Raw genomic sequence first — 17,695 nt, 5'->3', positions numbered from 1 at the left:
ACACACATGCAGAAAGCAAGATGCAGATGTAAAGTCATTAGGATCGTCCTTTTGCAAATCAGATTTCCTTAAAACCTGTAGTTTTTCGCTCCTTGTCCTCTGGATCCAAAGTTTGCATTTATTAACAAAATATATCAAATGCTCAATTTATTCAACACCTTATCTAGTTCCATCAGAGCTCAGTTTTTGCTCATACAACCTTTTTCTTTGGCCCACTAAATTTATCATTTTTAAATAGTAAGTTTGTGAAATAACACAAGATAAGAGATCTGGGGATTTCCCTGGTGGTCCAGGGGTTATGACGCCACACTCCCAATGCAGGGGGCCCCGGTTTAATCCCTGGTCAGGGAGCTAGATCCCATACGCTGCAACTAAGACCCGGTGCAGCCAAATTAATTAATTAATTTAATTAATTTTTTTAAAAAGAAAGATCTAGCAGTTTCTCTAAAGAAGAAAAATCCAAAAGATTTTTACCCAATTTAGAAAATATTTTCTACTTTCAGTGATATAAGATGGAGCGTGTGGTACACCCCACTGTCTACCTTAAATTTAGGAAATAGACATTCTCTTGGAACAGACTCACCAAAGCCAGAGTGAGCATCCCTCCTTTTGGTCTATGAGAACTGCTCACCCACCAGCATAACCTATGTGAGAGGAAATAAGAATGGATGTAATAATAATTGTACTTTATGGCATTCTTTAAGTTTTCAAAGTAATCCACTGTCACTTTAGCAAATGTAAGAAATATGAACAAAACTGGAATCACTTTTCTTAACACCCAGAGAGAACAGTATTCTGGGAGACTTCCTACTAGCCTCTCAATCTCTCAAAGAAAAATCACTTTTATAAATTTCCAGTTGTACATACAGTTTGATAGTGCCTTATTGTTAGAATGTTATCACCATAACTTATCACGAGTTTTTGTACCAAAGCGGTACAATGTCTGAATGGCCACTAACTCTAAGTAACACATACTTTGATCCTTGCTTTCCTCAACTGTGAAATAGAGTTAGCTGCTTATTAGGAAAATTAATGGCAGGGCTTCCCTGGTGGCTCAGTGGTTAGGAATCCACCTGCTAATGCAGGGGACATGGGTTTGATCCCAGGGCTGGGAAGATCCCACATGCCACGCAGAGCAACAAAGCCTGTGTGCCACAAGTACTGAGCCCAGGTGCTGCAACTACACAAGCCCACGCACCTACAGCCTGTGCTCCACAACAAGAGAAGCCACCGCAATGAGAGGCCCACACACCGCAATGAAGAGTAGCCCCCGCTCTCAGCAACTGGAGAAAGCCCCGCACGCAGCAACAAACACCCAATGCAGCCAAAAATTAATTTTAAAAAGAAAATCAATGGCAAACAATATTAAACTTAAAGAATCATTAATGGCTGTTTTAATAGCTGTATTAATAACCACTGATTTTATCCTAGGACTTGTTGCAGGTATAGTGCTATTTTTCCTCATTCATTTAGCAAATGTTTAGAGTGAATACTGCGTACCCCTTGCATGCCATGTAAGATCAGTTTCCTATCCCTACACCTACCCTCAACCGCATCAGGAGTTAACAGCTTTAGTACAAAACACATCACCTTCACCCACACCTACAGTTCTCATCCTTCATTTCTCTTTGGTCCCCACTACCATTTTATCTGATCTTTGCAAGACTTCTTACAGGTTTACAGGTATCCACCCTACTGTGGGAGTGATTATTTTTTAAAGGTGAATCTGTCACCATGCCCCACCACAGCTTTAAAACTTTTCAGTGGATTCTCACTGATGACAGATGAAGACCAGTCATCCTGAACAAGGTCCAAAGAGTCCTCCCAGACTGGGCCTGTCAGGTGCACCTGCCATCATGCCCATCCCTGTCTTCCAGGGTATTCTGCCCCTGTGGTCTCCTGGCTTTCTCTACCACTGGGCCTTTGCACAAGTTAGCTTAGTCTGGAAAAGTTCTTCCCCTCTCCGCCTAATTCAACTCATCCAAACCTTAGCTTAGCTGTAGTGTCACTTTTCAGGCAAGCCTTCCCTGACCTCCCCACGTCAGATCCTTTTCTTCTCCCCTCTTCCCCTACCAGACACTAAGTAGTTCTTACATAGTGCGTGGCAGAAGTTTTATGCAGGACTTAATAGCCATCTACCCGCTACACTGGAAGTTTTATCAGGGCAGAGGCCACAGCCATGTTTTTCTCTAGGAAGTGCAAGGCTGACTTGTAGTTTTCACACTTCATTTCCATAAGCAATACCTGGGGCACTTATTCAAGGCTTCACGTCCATGTAGTGATTCAGGAGGGATGGGGTGTAAGAATCTGCATTTTTACAAACACCCTACCAGGCCATGTGGTTAGAGGCCTTCCCTCTTGCTATAAAGGGTTCTAGAGACTTGAAACTCATTTTAGTTTCTTTTATTCTCCATATTTGTCTACATACAAGCATCCAAGATGTTAATAGACTTACTATATATGGCCTCTAAGGTAGTAAGGGTTAACTTAAATGGGATGGTTAGAACATTGGAAGGCGGCCTAATTAGCACCTGGCTCCAATTATGTGGTTTCTGTAAGCAAGAAGCCAACAGCTCTCAACTCGGCTTTCATTAGAATCCCTCCTGTCATCCCCCAACCCCTGCACCGGGAGAGCTCTGGTGCTGGGCCTCCGTGTTTTCTTGGTAGAAAGCCACTTAGGTGCAGTTAGGACGAGGATTCCTGTGTTAAATGGTGCCAAACACTGTCTCCACTTACAGAACTGCAAGTCCGTAATGACAAAGGCTAAAGCTGCCTCTAAATCTTTAAATTAGGAGGCTTTTTAAAGTTAACAGATTACCAGCTGAAGTCCACTTGAAGTTATTTAACATCTTAAAGCTGCCCTTAGCCACCCTTTGACAATGTGATTAGCAAGTCACCAGTTTCGCAGCCTGTCTCCCTCAGCACCTACTAAACTGAGATCACCTGCAGGCCATCCATTCTGGGTTCTGCCTCTGGGTTACCCATCCCCACCCCCGAGTCCCCTCAGACATCAAGGCCTGGCTCTGCCTCCACCTGTCCCAGAAGAATCCTCATTTTAATCGATGGCTTTTCATTCCATTAATTTCTTATAGGCACTGGCCCTACAGACCTACAAGCAGTAAAACTCACATCTGTGAGTCCCTCTATCATGTTTTCTCAAGTGACTGACCAAGTTCAGACCCTGGCTGCTCCACAAGCAATGGACAAATAAAGTAACAGGTCCAGACTGTTAAGGCAAGGCAGGCTCTCCTAAATCTTAAGGATTTTACGCAGAGTATCAATTGCTTGCAATGCTTTTATTTGACAGCTCTGTCAAATACAGCCTTTCATGAAGTGTTTTGAGGGAGTGGCCGGAGGAGGGGCATGGAAAAAAGCTCATTTGTCCGCTCCACTAGCACATGTTCAGCAGGACCAGTGTTTTGGGTTTTTTCCACATTCACTTAAATGATATACTTGAAACTGAAAGTGCTGTCACAGGATAGGCGTTTGCCTTTGCATCTCCCACACAAATCTTGACGGTGGGGCCTTTTGGGGTCCACGTGGCGAAGTTTTCCTGGGCAGGAGCATCTAGTCTGTTTACATTTCTGAAAAAAAATTGAAGTGAAAAGTACATACAGAAGATAAACCCTTGGGACTTCCCTGGTGGCGCAGTGGTTAAGAATCTGCCTGCCAATGCAGGGGACACGGGTTCAAGCCCTGGTCCAGAAAGATCCCACATGCCGCAGAGCAACTAAGCCCATGTGCCACAACTACTGAGCCCATGTGCCACAACTACTGAAGCCCACATGCCTAGAGCCCTGATCCGCAACAGAAGCCACTGCAATGAGAAGCCCATGCACTGCAGCGAAGAGGAGCCCCCCCTCGCTACAACTAGAGATAGCCCCTGTGCAGCAAAGACCCAACACAGCCAATAAAAAACTAATTACTGCTTTAAAAAAAGATACACCCTTGGTGATGTGCTAGAACTTCAAAGTTATTTTTCTAGTCCATTCAAGTACTAACTGAATGCACGCTAAGCAAGGTCCTGTGCTAATCTTGTTCTGTCTCCATCCCCTCCTAGCAAGGAGAGGGATGGGAGGAATAGAGCATTTCATCATGCAGTCCTGCTCCCATCTTGCATAGGATTCGATTCTGAATAGTGAAGTTTCTTTTGAAACAGTTTAAGAGGAAATCTTTTCCTGACCTTGAAGGGTGGAAAACAAGCAAGCAGGAGAGAGGAGTTTAACAAAACCGACGGTGTGAGGTCAGAGCTAGTAGCAGGTCTAGCATCAGTGGCTAAGCTTGGCCCTCTCCCTGCTGCAAAGGACCTCAAGCTGAGGCCGCAGGCAGAGCAGTAACTGCTGTGCCAAAAGCGAAGTGGTTAGTGAGTTCACTTTCATCGTCAAACTCCTCTCTCCTACTGTAGGATGTACCCTACTCTCCCAGGATGGAGATGAGTCTAAGTTCTCCATATTTAACTTCTCTCCATCCACCCTGCAGTGTTCATGCTTCCAGAGCCCACCTGGAGTTAAGTGCATTGATTAGGCTGCCTCAACTGGCAAGTCAAGCTCCACCACCTGTGTGGTTAACAGGTACCTTTAGTCACTTCTTCCCTCTTGGATTATCACAGCCCTTTATCACAGTGCTCAGTTAATAATAACAAGCGACATGTTACCAAGTTAACCACATAAAGCTTAGGGTTAAAGCTAAAGCAATTTAGGTTTACTTGAAAACAAATCCTTTTCTGAACTCTCAGGCAAAATGGAAACTTTAGTAAAAACAAGTGTGTGTGTGTTTTTTTTTTTTTTTTTTAAATACTTTAACTTGGGCACGTGCTTCATAAAATGCATTTGGGTAAAATCATCAACCTTTACTACCTCATGTTAGTAGAAAGGTATTCCGTGTTTTAAGGTTACTTTCTCCTGCATTAGACTGAGTCCCAGGTAAAGCAAACATGCTTCCATATTGCAAGTGAGGCAAGTCTCTAAAAATGTTCACATGAATGAGGTGTGCAAGAGTAGGAGGAAACTAACACCAGGGCCTTGTTTCCCAATTAAGCATTATCTCTACAACTCCTTCCAGAAAGGAATCAAAACCTCAGGTCACTGGGAATTTAGGCTCTTTTAGGAAAAACATTCAAGAAACTAACCCCAAATCTTCTAATCACTACCCAGTTCAGACACAAAATGAAAACATTCGATTTACTTGACAGGTGATATCCTCCACTCGATAAGGGTTATAAGACTTCTGACATGTTCTGCAAAACTGCTTGTAGTAAACCTGTGATGGGAAAGACGAAAAACTTAAAGCAAAACCCTCCTGAACCTCTGGTCAGGATGACGCCAGATATAGGGCATTGCTTACCTTGTTAGTGCCCTGTACACACCACACGTAGGCACTTTCCCATCGGATATTGCAGTCTTTGCAGTGATAGTAGCCATATTTCTGCTCTAAGAACTGAGCAAAAGGATAGCAGAGTTTAACCAACATGACATCCGAATTAGCCTTCATCCCAGAAGCTTGGAAAGGATCTGATACTTAAAACTGGCAACTCCACTCCAGATCAGGGAGGAAAATAGAATCAGGTTCAAGTTGGTCTCCACAAAGCAATAATTAGCAAAGCTAATGGCTTAATCAAGTAGAAAAGCAAGGGCCCACTGAAGTTTATGTACCAGATTAACTTAATAAAGCAAATTAACAGATTACTAAGCAAGTGTTTTTCCCCTCAGACAGGCAAGGAGAAAGCCAAACACACAGGGTTCCTGAACCTTGGCATTCTTTAGGGAGGGTTTCCCTCTTGTAGAAGAGGTCTGACCTTAGAACATACACAAATTAAGTGGTTAAACTGAAGAAAAAAAAAGACTCTGCATCCTAAAATAATCCTGGGTGAACACCTTGGAAAAAAGTTCTCTACATTGCTAATTGAGTTTCCACCAAACACTGGCCCTGGGAATCTAAATTATGGGTAAGCCATAATTCACATGTAATATGAACAAAAGTAGTATTACCTTATTAAGTTTTCCTTCCCCCTCAGTAAGAAACAAGTTATGAACAGGTTTTTGGAGTTAGGCCTTTAGCATTGGAAGGAACTTTGGAGGACACTGAGCAATTTCACAGGTGAACAAACTGAAGCCAGGGAAAAGTTAAGATCACACACACACAGGTTGGAGTGAGCATAGCTTGTGTATAAAACTTGATTCACTCTTTGCTTCCCCCATCCGCACTGAACAGCCCTGGAGATCCTGGAAGAGACCCCCAAAAGGACTCTTACTGCCTCTCACACCTTTCCACTGCCCTGGGTTACGACCCCTGCGTGCGCTCCAGCCCTTTAGGGTTACAGGCACGTACCAACTGGCCTTCCAAGCCTGCTCCTCTCAGACAGCAATACAGGAGAGCGCCAACGCTCCAGGAGTACTACTAGATTTCTGAATAGGGGTGCGTCTTAAGTGCAAGGAAAGATCCCTTGCACTAGGACCCCAGTAGTCAATTGTTACGGTTTCTAACACACATGAATCAGGAAGTGTGAGTGGAATCCTTGGGAATGCACTCCCCTTGCCAGTTAAGTTCACCTTCTGATGCTCCGAGACCCATCCTAGATCATCCAATGCGGGATCAACACAGGACTACACTCCCGTGGTCAGAGCTTTATACAGCAAATACACTCGGAATAAGAACGTTAAAAGGGCGTTTCCCCGGCCACCCCTATGAAACCGGTGTTTTACGATCGCAGCAGCAGCAGCAGCAAGCAAGCTACCCTGGATTTAATTCTGCCAGAGAAAGACGACATCAGCAGCAGACGACAGAAACACAGACGTGCCCACGCCTAAGGGAGCGCGCGCCTCCACGTGTCGCGAGCCGCCGCGGGGCGGGGACAGGAGGCAGGAGGGCGCACAGCTCTCCGGGCTCCCCCGCCAGTTCCCCGGCCGACTCGGGACTCACCTGGAAGCGCAGGCGCTCCTTACCCGGCTGGGGGCTCCGCGGCGACGACCCCTCGCCCGCGGCGTCGGGGACCCTGGCCACCGGCGGGGGCTGCTCCCGGCTCGCCGGTACGCGGGCCTGGGCCTCGTCCTCCTCGGACGGCGGCTGCTGGGGCGCCTTCCTCGCCGACCCCTCTCCCTCCTCGGGGCCTCGGGGCCTCGCGGGGGGCGCCCCGGGCCTCTGCTCGCCCGCCGCGGTCTCGGCCCCCTCCAGGAGGGTGGCCAGGCGGCGGGAGGCCACGGGCGAGTACACGGCCACGGTGCGCGGGAAGCGCACGGGCCGCGGGGCGCCGCTCGGCGGGCTGCCCTGCTCGGGGCCCCGGCGGGCCGGCGGCGGGGAGGCCGGGCAGCTGCCGCCCGCAGCCGCGGAGCCCTCGGGGCCGGGCTCGCGGGCCCTGCGCGGCAGCGTACGCCGCCCCAGCGAGCACTGCACCGAGACGTCGCGGCGCGCGTTCACCTGCACCGCCACGTCCCGAGCGCCGGCCCGGCCGGGCCGCGGGGCGAGGCCGGGGCCCGCCTGCGACAGGAGCGCCATGAGCTGCGCCCGCTGGTAGCTGTGGAAGCACTCGGCGGCCGCCAGCTGCCCGCAGCCCGGGAAGGACGAGGAGGCCGCGCGGTCAGAGGAGGAGGAGACGGCGGGGCAGCCCCCATCCCGGTGCCGCCAGCCTCCAGCGCCCGCCGCTGCCTTACCCTTGGCGGGCCCCGGGTAGGAGTAGGGGTACGAGTAGAGGGCGCACGCCGGGTACATGTGACCGTCCAGCACGTCGTCCCCCGGGCGGCCACCAGCGCACCCCGGCCGCTCCTGGCCGCCCCCGCGCCCTAAATAGGCGATTTCCCCCGGGCAGCCGGGCTCCGGCCCCACCCCCGATGGCCGCGCTGCGCGGCCCCCCGCCCCCTTCCCGCCACCCGCTGGTGTCCCCTGTCCCCGCCGAAGGGGCCCCTCCCCGACCTTCTCGGTGTGGAAACTTTCCACACCCGGAGGCTGGCACAAATACCCTTAGATGATCTGCAAAGAAGGCTTTCTTTGCGAAGCAAAACTGATCCGTAAGTGAACTCGCCCCAGGTGGAGAGGACACCAGCAGGAGAACCATCACCCGGATTAGCTGCGCCAGGTGGTCCCCATCCCTCGGTTATTGTGTGCGCCGCCCAGGAAGCTTGAGGCGAGGCTCCTTGCCTCTGGCTAGTGAGCAAAAATGCGAAGGTTTGGGGAACTGCTTTAGGTCTGATACCACGATCGCAAATTATAGGTTATTTATTCATCTCAGAGCTGCTCTGAGAAATCTACGCATTGAACCCTTTCAGTAAGTGCATGGGGAAAGCACTCTAGGGCATCTGTATCTAGGCTAATAGTTTTCTCCCTTGGAGAATGTACTCCACTCCCGCCCCCGCGCCCCCCCCCCCGCCCCCCTTCACCCCCCACTCAAATGCTGACCAGGAGGTGCTGTTGAGTACCAAGAGGAACCGATGACTGTTGCTCTTCTCTGGGGTGGGTAGTCGTTCTACAGATTTTCCTAACCAAATAATCTTTCCAAAAGAGAAACTGATTTACGGTGTGTTCACGAAGACTCAATCAGTCCCCAGTTGAAAGCAAGTGCCTTGCCCACTAGAAACATGTTGGCTGTTCATTACAAATAGATATCAGGTCAGGTAATCAAATACATTAATGTAATTATTCTCTGATTTGATACAGGTTGGACAATAAAATACTATATTTCATTGTTTAATTGACCTGTTTGGGGATTTTTCTGAATACGGGTCAAATTTTAACAGTGTCAAGTATTCATAAGCTGAGCAAGCACACTTGTTCTTTTTTAACAACAATTACATTAAACTCAGTTATGCTTTACAAATATAGCGTGTTTTTACTCATATAAGATAGTGCATCAAAATTCTACATTTCCAAGACCCTGTTTTCTAAGAGTTAACATATTCGCAACAGTCATAGAAATTGGTAATGGTGAAAACCAAAAAGCACATTTGGTTCAGGCAGCACCCTAGCAGTCCCAGGTGCAAGTTATATTACGACACTGATTTGTAATTTATGAAAACACTTGGTTAAGATACGATGCAACCTTATGGTGGGCAGATCAAAACTGTTACATGTATGATAATGTGAACCACTTGTTCTTTATGTAAACCATAGATACTACCACAGACCATAAATATGAAGTAATATTTCAGCAAGATAAACTCTCCCGTGTATCTCCATATTTAGAGCGAAGTCTGAGTGGTTTCCATCAAAATTAAATTATCTGCTTTCACTGTGCCATAGGAAGTGTCTGCCATTTCCTCTTCTTTTAGTTTCTTATAAGAAATATCTGTATCTTCATCTTCATCCAGAGGATCTTGCTTGTGCAATATTCCACTCCCATATATTTTATACACTAAAACAAAAATCCCTGCTTCTGCAGACTGGAAAAGGGCATAAAGCAGGGGAAACATGTACATACTTCCTATGTTTTGTGGTGGAAAGGCCAGTTTTAGAATGGCGGTACAGAGTTGCACGTTCTGGCTCCCTGTTTCCAGGCACACAGTCCTCTTGCAGTTGGGTGGAAGATGGAAGAGAGTAGCTAAGCCATAGCCTGAGGCGTAGCCTGCCAAAGGCATAAAAATCGCTACTACGTAAACAGCTGCAGGAATAGTTGCCAGCAGTTCGGGTCCTAACATAGTGCAGGTCATTATGAAAAGGATCACCAGTGTCATTAGCAGAGACCACAGGGAAACCTAGTAAAAGAAAATGGATAAACAAGCCATCGAAAATGAGATAGTTGAAGAAGGATTCAGGCAAGGGGATCCTGGGCTCTTGGAAGAGGAGAACCGTCTAGTCTGATCTCCCACACAGAATGGAGATCTTCGCCATTAAAAGTCTTTCATAGGGACTTCCCTGGTGGTCCAGTGGCTAAGACTCCGCACTCCCAATGCAGGGGGCCTGGGTCAAGGAACTAGATTCCACATGCCGTAACTAAGAGTTCGCATGCCACAACTAAAAGATTCTGCATGCCTCAATGAAGACGGTGCAGCCAAATAAATAAATATTAAAAAAAAAATCTTTCACAGAGTATTTCTGAAGACAGGTAGGTCACCTCTTCAGTAGGCATCCAGGCCATGTCAGACAGCTGTAACTGTTTAGTGACCTGTCTTTATGTCTAGTGACAATTTGCCTTCTATAACCGCTAGCCCTTGTCTTGGATAGGCCCTCAGGAGCAACACAGACCAGACAGACGACTAGTCCTGCAAAACAGCCTCCAAAAGTTGAAAACGCAGTTATGAGGGAAAGGCTACTCTTTTCTGGGGGCAGATAGTCCCAGGCTTTCAGCCTCCATTTCATAACTGTTTTAGAGTCCTGACTGCTCTGAGCATTCATTTAATTTGTGAATGTGCCTCTGAAAAACAGAGCAGCCACAACGAAGCCCAGTACACCAGGTATGGTCTGATGAATAGAGTGGACAGATGGATATTGCTTTCCCTGAACAGCACCCAATGTTTTCCATAAGAAATTAGTTCTAGTATTATACAAGAGATAAAAGGCTATTAATTTATGAAACTGAGTGTCTGATATTTTTAACCTTCAAAATACTTTATATCTCAGAGAATTGTTACCAATACCCAAACAATTACCAACTCTTAGGTTAGGTAAGAGAAAAGAAAAAAACATAAACAGAAGATGTGAGGAATTCTTTCTAATTCTGCAACTCCCTGCTTTTTCATCTGTTCATGAGAAACCTCCCACCTGTAAGTCTCTAATGATGCTTAGGAATTATTATATATCATAGAAGGATTTTAGATTAGAAAATTGTATAAAACAGTGTGTCATCTTGATGTCTGACTGATACATTTCACTCATGCAAGTAGGACAGGTTTGTAAATAGTATGATGGAAACCTAAAAATTCTTCTCCTTGTTCTTCGGATTGGTAGTTTGTTTTTTTTAATGGGGGAGGGGGTTAGGTGGGTGTTTGTGAGGGAGACTACAGATCCACAGCAGTTTAAGTGTTGCTTCTGGTTCCCTAGATATCTGGGAGGATACCCCTTTGGAGTCTATGGGATTGGCATATACTTTATACTCTTTAAAAGATTATTCAGAATTTATCTGGCCTGGTCAAAAAGTCTAGCCTAAAGGGTGCTGAAATAATTAGTATATAAGATACTCATGCTACAAATGTACAATTAGCAGAAACCAAACTATTATAAATCAAAATTTATATTAAGTTTCAAACTGTCTACATCAAAAGCTCTACAGGAAATCTGATTCTTCGTTGTGAAAATATTGGTTCTAACATTTAAAATCATTTGGGTGAGCACTGACATTGAATGCTCATTTTAAAGTGTTTGCAAAAGTATAAAAATAATATGAAGCAGATCTTATGAGTGTGCTGGCTAAGGACTAGATTCAGCTTAAACTCAAAGTTACACAATCTTATTGAACTGTCTGTTATTTAAATATGTTTATCTGTTTGTAGCATGGAAATAGGTCATTTGATTGACTTTTTCTTAGAATTCCTAAGGTTTTATAGTAAATGCCATCACATGAATAGTATTAACTTAGTGATCAAGCTTAGTAAGTTCTAGAGGATGATCTACAGATATATTACGTATAACATATAACAAACGTATAGTTACACATACATATATATTTATTACATTCAGAGTATATATATGCTTATTATAGAGTATAATTTTTTTACTCAAGGCTGGATATATGTACTGAAAAGAGCCCTCTAGTTTTCATATAAATAAAAGTTGGCCCCCTGTATAATCAGATTACTTTAGTATAAGTAAAACAAAAGATTATGTCTTCTTAAGTCTATATAATTGAAACATCAGTGATGCTTTTTCTCTTCATTGTCTAAAGGAATTTGTATGTACATTTTACACTAATTAAACTAATTAGTCATGTATTTTATTTGATTAATTTTCTAATATGAGAATCCTGTCCATGGTTTTCTCTTATTTACTACTATTTTTGAGTTTTCAAAGAAAGTTTAATTTACAAATATTTACATTTTTTCTCCAATCAACTATTACAAAATCTCACTGCTACAAAAAGCATTACTTTTTAGAAATAAAGCAATATTGGGGATTTTGTGCAAAATAATACAAATCCCATTCTTTCACTAGCTTTAGAAACCATATGAAATATGGCAATGGGGAAGGAAAAATAAACAGACAAATTTAGTAATGGGAGTATATTCTGCATTATTTACCCGAAACCTAACTTTATTTTGTGCTTTAAAGCTAATGTTTTGCATATTCTATTATATTCCATGATGTTTTTAAATTACTTTTTGTCTTATTAGTGTAACCTTACTTTTAGAAAATTAATAAAGCATTTTAAAGGAAACTTTTACAGAGTTTCTCAGAGTTCTGCTTTTAAAAAATAGAGTACTGTAATGCATTTGTAAAATACTGCACAAATCCTATTAAATTTATTTCACCTGCTTTGATTTTTAGTAATATGTGACTTTTTAGTAGAAAACATGTTGCCGTTTAATGCAGGCATTGTTTCTACCCATGATCTGTTTCCTCCTGTGAGTACGGATAGTTCTCTTATGCTGTTTTTAATTAATCCGGTGTCTTAATTAAAGTGATTATTTTCGAAGTTCTAAAAGATGGAACAGAAGTTATCTTTGTGGCATTAACTCTTTTTTTTAAGTTTATCCATGCAAGTTCTGCCTAGCCCTTTTCTTCCTTATCCCTCTTTCCAAAACTTCTCACTGTTTCAGCCTTGGGTCAGAGACCAAGGACTCTCTACATAGGTAAAGGATGCAAAGGGAAGAGTGACCCTACCTTCACAATGTAGTCAGCCACCCGGTTGTACTTATAGCGAATGAAGACGCCCAAACCAATAGGGATGAGAGTGCTGCAGAGAGTCAGGATCACTGTCCCTATGGGCAGTAATTGCACCAGAGGAGTGTTGATCCAAGCCCAGCTGTAGATCCACAGGCACAGGGGCATCAAGACCAGGGCCAGCAGCGTGGAGGAGATGGTCATGATGATGCTGCAGAAAAGGGAGTGCACACAGGTCAGAATGGCTTTGAGCCAAACAGCCTTGCTTGCACACTCGGTAACCTCTCTCTTGCACATGGGGTAGAGGAGAAAGGGGGAGACTGCAGGTCCCCCAGCTTGAAGTCAGTGAAGAACCTGCTTCATCCCCGGGAGCACCAAGAGAGCAGCATGGCTAACTAAGCCCAAATGAAACGTGAACTCTAGGCAGGAAAAAGAAAATCTCAGGACTGCTGCCCTCAGCTTCACACAGCCTATTGAGCTGGTTCCAGTCTGGCTCCTTGTGAGGGCAAGGAACATTTTTGTTTTCTTTTTTAATCCTCCAAACCCCCCTGTTAGACATGGTAAAGCTGCTGAATACTACTTGTTGGATTGATCTCAATTATATTGTCTTATATGTGAGACTACTTTGTTTATTGGAGCCAATAGTCCTATTTTGCTTTTACATTTCCCGTGAGTCCTGGCTTCGGAATTCCCAGTTTCCTTTGTCTTCCGGGCCCGCAAACCTGCACTGACAGCCTGCACTCAGGAAGGGTGGGGAGAGAGCTGCGGATGAGACCCCAAGACCCTCAGAGCACCTCTGTCCCCGTCTAGATCGTCTCCCCTCCAGCCCTACCTCTTCATGTCTGCCTGGACTTCCAAAGCCCGGGCGTCAACATCATCTCCAGCTTCTTCTCCCCTCTTCCGCGCCTCATTCTAACTGCCTCTCTTTCCTCCCTCCTTGGCCTTGAACCTGTGGCTTTAACCGCGGATAACCGGGATAAGAAAGATGCCTATGGGACAAGCAGCTCTGTACCTGAGGTTCATGTCGCCGTCAACCAGCAGGGACATGAGGTTGGAGAGATTCCCGCCGGGACAGCAGCCACACAGAAGCACCGCCACGGCGGCCGACCCGTCCAGGGAGAAGACCAGCGCCAGCAGGAAGGCCAGCAGCGGCAGGAAGCCGAACTGGCAGAGCGCGGCCAGCAGCGCGCCCACCGGCCGGCGGACGTGCGCCCCGAAGTGGTTCACGTCCACCGTGCAGCCCAGGCCCAGCATGGTGATGCACAGGGCGGCGCCCACGAACACGTTCAGCCCGTGGTTCAGCGGCGTGTCCCAGAACGGGGGCTCGTGGGCGGCCTCGGGCTGAGCGAACAGGGTAGGGCTCGGGCCGGCCGCGCCGCCCTCGAAGCTGCCCGCCGTCGGCGCCGGGGCTGCAGTGGGGCCGGGGCTGAAACGGACGCCGGGTCCCGGCGAGACGCTGAGCCCGGGGCTGAGGCCGGCGCTGGAGGCAGGCGCGAGGGCGGCGTCCGGGCCGGGGCTCAGGCTGCTGGCGTTGGGCGACAAGGTGTAGTTGTCCGGCTGCAGCGAGGACGGGCCGAAGAGCAGGGTGGCGTTGTCCGTGCCGTCCATGGCGCTGTCGCCGGGGATGCTGCGGGTCTGGCTCCTGCCCGCCCGGCGGATTCTCGTCCCTCCCGCCGCGCGCGGCTCTGCGCCTTCGGTCGCCACCACCGTCCGTCTGTGCGCTCGTCCGCAGCCTCCACACCGGACTCGGTTGCAAGGCTCTGCTGCGCGCGGCTGACGTCCGGGGCTGCGGGTCGGTCCTCGGCTGGGGTTCGGCCGAAGGCCGCTGGCTGGCACTTAAGAAAGCGCAGCCCCCGAGGGTGAACCCAATCGCTCGGCCCCCGCGCCCGCAGGCCCCGCCCCGGCCGCCGAGTCCCCTCCTTTTAATCACCAGTAAGTGGTTCTGTTAAAGGGTAGCCAGGGGCGGAACAAAGACCTGACAAAGGACAAGAAGAAGGAAAAACCGTGCTTGGCTGCCGATCAAGTTCTCTGATGGGCTCTGCCTCTTTGATAATGAAATCTGGAGATCCAGACACATATGAGAGAGGGGGGGGAGGGGCTTGTCTATGGGCGCACATACATCATATACACGGTTCGAAGAACCCGCAACCCTGAGCATCCCGAGGGGTGCCCGACTCAATAGGAGCGGCTCTCTGGTAGCAAGACAATATCTGGCTTTAACTTACAATTTTTAAATAAGATTTTTGTGTTCCGACTCAAAGTAGAAAGTAATAAAAATATTGGCGGGGTTTGAGCCAGGTCTTTTGCGTGTGCGTGTGCATTATTTCATTTGATTTTCTCACAGCAGAGCCTTGGGAGAGATACTGTTAGCTCCATATTTCCACACCAGGAATCCGAGGCACAGGGAAATCTCAGCCTCATCAGCCATACCCGGAAGCAGCCGGCTCAGTGTGCACCGCGATACGGTGTTAAAGCGTGCGGTGAAGAGCTCTGCTAAGTAAAGTCTTCGTGAAAAATGTGAATTTGGGAAGTTATTGGCAGATGGGGAGAGGCTGCTTCAGTGGCCATAGATTTATGAAGTGTTCTGACTATAGCCCTGGCCTTAGGATTAACGGACTGAAAAGAAATAAAGTGGTGAGATTCCCTGCTTCAGACAGGTTTATCCCCAAACAAATCAAATGCAGAGTTCTTGGGAATGTTGACTCAACAGCTTTATGTGAGTCTCTAGCTGCATCTTTAAAGGAAAGGGCCCTCTCTGAATACCAAGGAGGCAGAGCCACTGGAGAAGGCATCTGGCTGGGACCATAAAGTGATGGCCAGTTGAGCTATGAAAGCCAGCAGTGGGAATTTCTAGGCTGAGGTCTTAGCCCTGGGTTAGTCTGTGTGAAGCCAAGATCCTAGAGTGAATTATTTCTCCTGGAAACTTGTCCTCACCCGCCTTTTCTGACACCAGAGGAGACTGGGTAACTTCCATTTCCCAAATGATGGACTGAGCTTGTGTGTTCATATTTTCTCCTCCCCAACTCTCGGGAAAATGACAGAGGATATGAAAAATATGCTTAAATTCACAGAACACTGCACTCAATCACAAGTGAATAATTTCTTTCTTCTCCATTAGACCGTAAATTCCATGAGGCAAGTGCTTCTGCAAGCATTTAAGAAAATAATATACCCTCATACTTCCCCAAGACAGTAAACCCAAGAAAACAATGCAGTAATATCTCTAGAGCTTTGAAGGAAGTGGGATGTGACCAAAAATATTCCAAGTTTTCATTTAGGCTTCTGTGCAGCCAAACAATGAAACATGCTACCCAAATACTTTGGTTAAGTGAGTATATACAGGGGAGAAATGTGGACAGACAGACAAGATAAGGAGGAGGTACTTTGGAACCTTTACATTCTTGGAACCACAGGATGACATCAGCCAAGAACACAAATGGCAGAGCAGGAGCTGAAGCCCAGCTCTGCAGACACCACTCCAATTTGCCCCCTCCTCGTGTTAATGATATTAAAATCCACAATCAAATTAAATAAGCAGAGGCAGGCCAACTCATCCAACTAGCTCCTCTTGGGGTTTGGGGAGGGATATGGGAGATGATTTGTGCAGTGGGTGAAGAGCAAAAAGTAGAAAGAGATGGGCCTGGGGGACTTCCCTGACGGTCCAGTGGTTAAGAACGCCACACTTCCAATTCAGGGGCCTGGGTTCGATGCCTAGTTGGGGAACTAAGATCCCATATGCCACTAGGCACAGTCAAAAATAAATAAATATATTTTTAAAAAAAGAGATGGGCTTGGGTTGTAAATCAGGAGGGCTGTGCTCAACCTGCAGCCTTGAGGACTTCTTGGGGCCTGTATGCCTGTCTCTCTCCTGCTGGTGTGGTTGTTGTAAAGAAAGCAGATGTTCTCCCTCCCCTCTTCTTTCTGATCTCCTTCACTATTTAGGAGGAAACCCCAGGATTAGGAAACAGAGCTTGTTCTCCAGGTGAGGTGATTTTGGCAAGCTGGCATGGGTCACTTAGCCTCAACTGCCTTGCCTTTACTCTTGCTGCCACCAAGGAGAGTCTGGCCCACCCAGAAGGAAGAAATACATAGAAGGGAGAGATGACAACATAGATAGAAAATATGCCACTTGGGGGAAAATCAATTTAGAGTCTTCTTGCACACCATATACCAAGATTAGTTCCAGATGGATTAAAGAAATAATAATAAAAATAATGGAACAAAATACTGGAGAAAAATATTAACTAGTATTTATCTCATCTTTGGATAGGGAAAATCTTTCTAAGCAAAAAAGTAACAGAAGAAATCATAATGGGAAGCTCAGTAGATATGGCTACATAAAAATGTTTAACTTTGGTATAGTCAAGAGCATTAAAAAAACTGAAAGCAAATTATAAAATGAGAAAAATATTTGCAACATATATAAAACCAAGAGCTAATATCATTAATTTATAAAACAGTTTTACAAATTAACAAGAACAAACAATACAATAGGGGAAAAGGCAAATGATATGAATAGACATACAAAATCACACAAGGGAAAGACCTGGGACTTCCCTAGTGGTCCAGTGGTAAAGAATCTGTCCTGGGGACTTCCCTAGTTGCACAGTGGTTAAGAATCCTCCTGCCAATGCAGGGGACACAGGTTTGATCCTTGGTCCGGGAAGATCCCACACGCCTAGGAGCAACTAAGCCTGCGCCACAACTACTGAGCCCACATGTTGCAACTACTGAAGCCCACACACCAAGAGCCCATGCTCCACAACAAGAGAAGCCACCGTACTGAGAAACCTGTGCCCCGCAACGGAGAGTAGCCCCTGATAGCCATAACTAGAGAAAAAGCCTACACATAGCAATGAAGACCCAACACAGCCAAAAATAAAATAAATAAATGAATAAATTAAAAAAAACAAAAAGAATCCATCCTGCATTGCAGGGGATGCAGGTTCAATCC

General features: G+C 46.4%; 2 protein-coding genes across 2 annotated transcripts; both read right to left on the bottom strand.

The window, feature by feature from the left end:
• Positions 1–3,285: 3,285 nt before the first annotated feature.
• Positions 3,286–8,047, bottom strand: ZAR1 (zygote arrest 1). The gene is made up of 5 exons (XM_057726909.1): positions 7,952–8,047; positions 6,919–7,905; positions 5,344–5,436; positions 5,185–5,259; positions 3,286–3,584 (listed from the first exon to the last, which is right to left on the bottom strand). The coding sequence occupies exons 1-5, from the start codon at positions 8,045–8,047 to the stop codon at positions 3,441–3,443; spliced, it is 1,395 nt and encodes a 464-aa protein (XP_057582892.1). The 3' UTR covers positions 3,286–3,440.
• Positions 8,048–9,167: 1,120 nt separating this feature from the next.
• Positions 9,168–14,349, bottom strand: SLC10A4 (solute carrier family 10 member 4). The gene is made up of 3 exons (XM_057730015.1): positions 13,754–14,349; positions 12,742–12,952; positions 9,168–9,680 (listed from the first exon to the last, which is right to left on the bottom strand). The coding sequence occupies exons 1-3, from the start codon at positions 14,347–14,349 to the stop codon at positions 9,168–9,170; spliced, it is 1,320 nt and encodes a 439-aa protein (XP_057585998.1).
• Positions 14,350–17,695: the final 3,346 nt, after the last annotated feature.

The sequence above is a fragment of the Hippopotamus amphibius genome, chromosome 3, assembly GCF_030028045.1.
Source record: "Hippopotamus amphibius kiboko isolate mHipAmp2 chromosome 3, mHipAmp2.hap2, whole genome shotgun sequence".
NCBI lineage: Eukaryota > Metazoa > Chordata > Mammalia > Artiodactyla > Hippopotamidae > Hippopotamus > Hippopotamus amphibius.
Note: the sequence above shows the minus strand (reverse complement) of the source record. Positions and strands in the feature narration are given on the sequence as shown.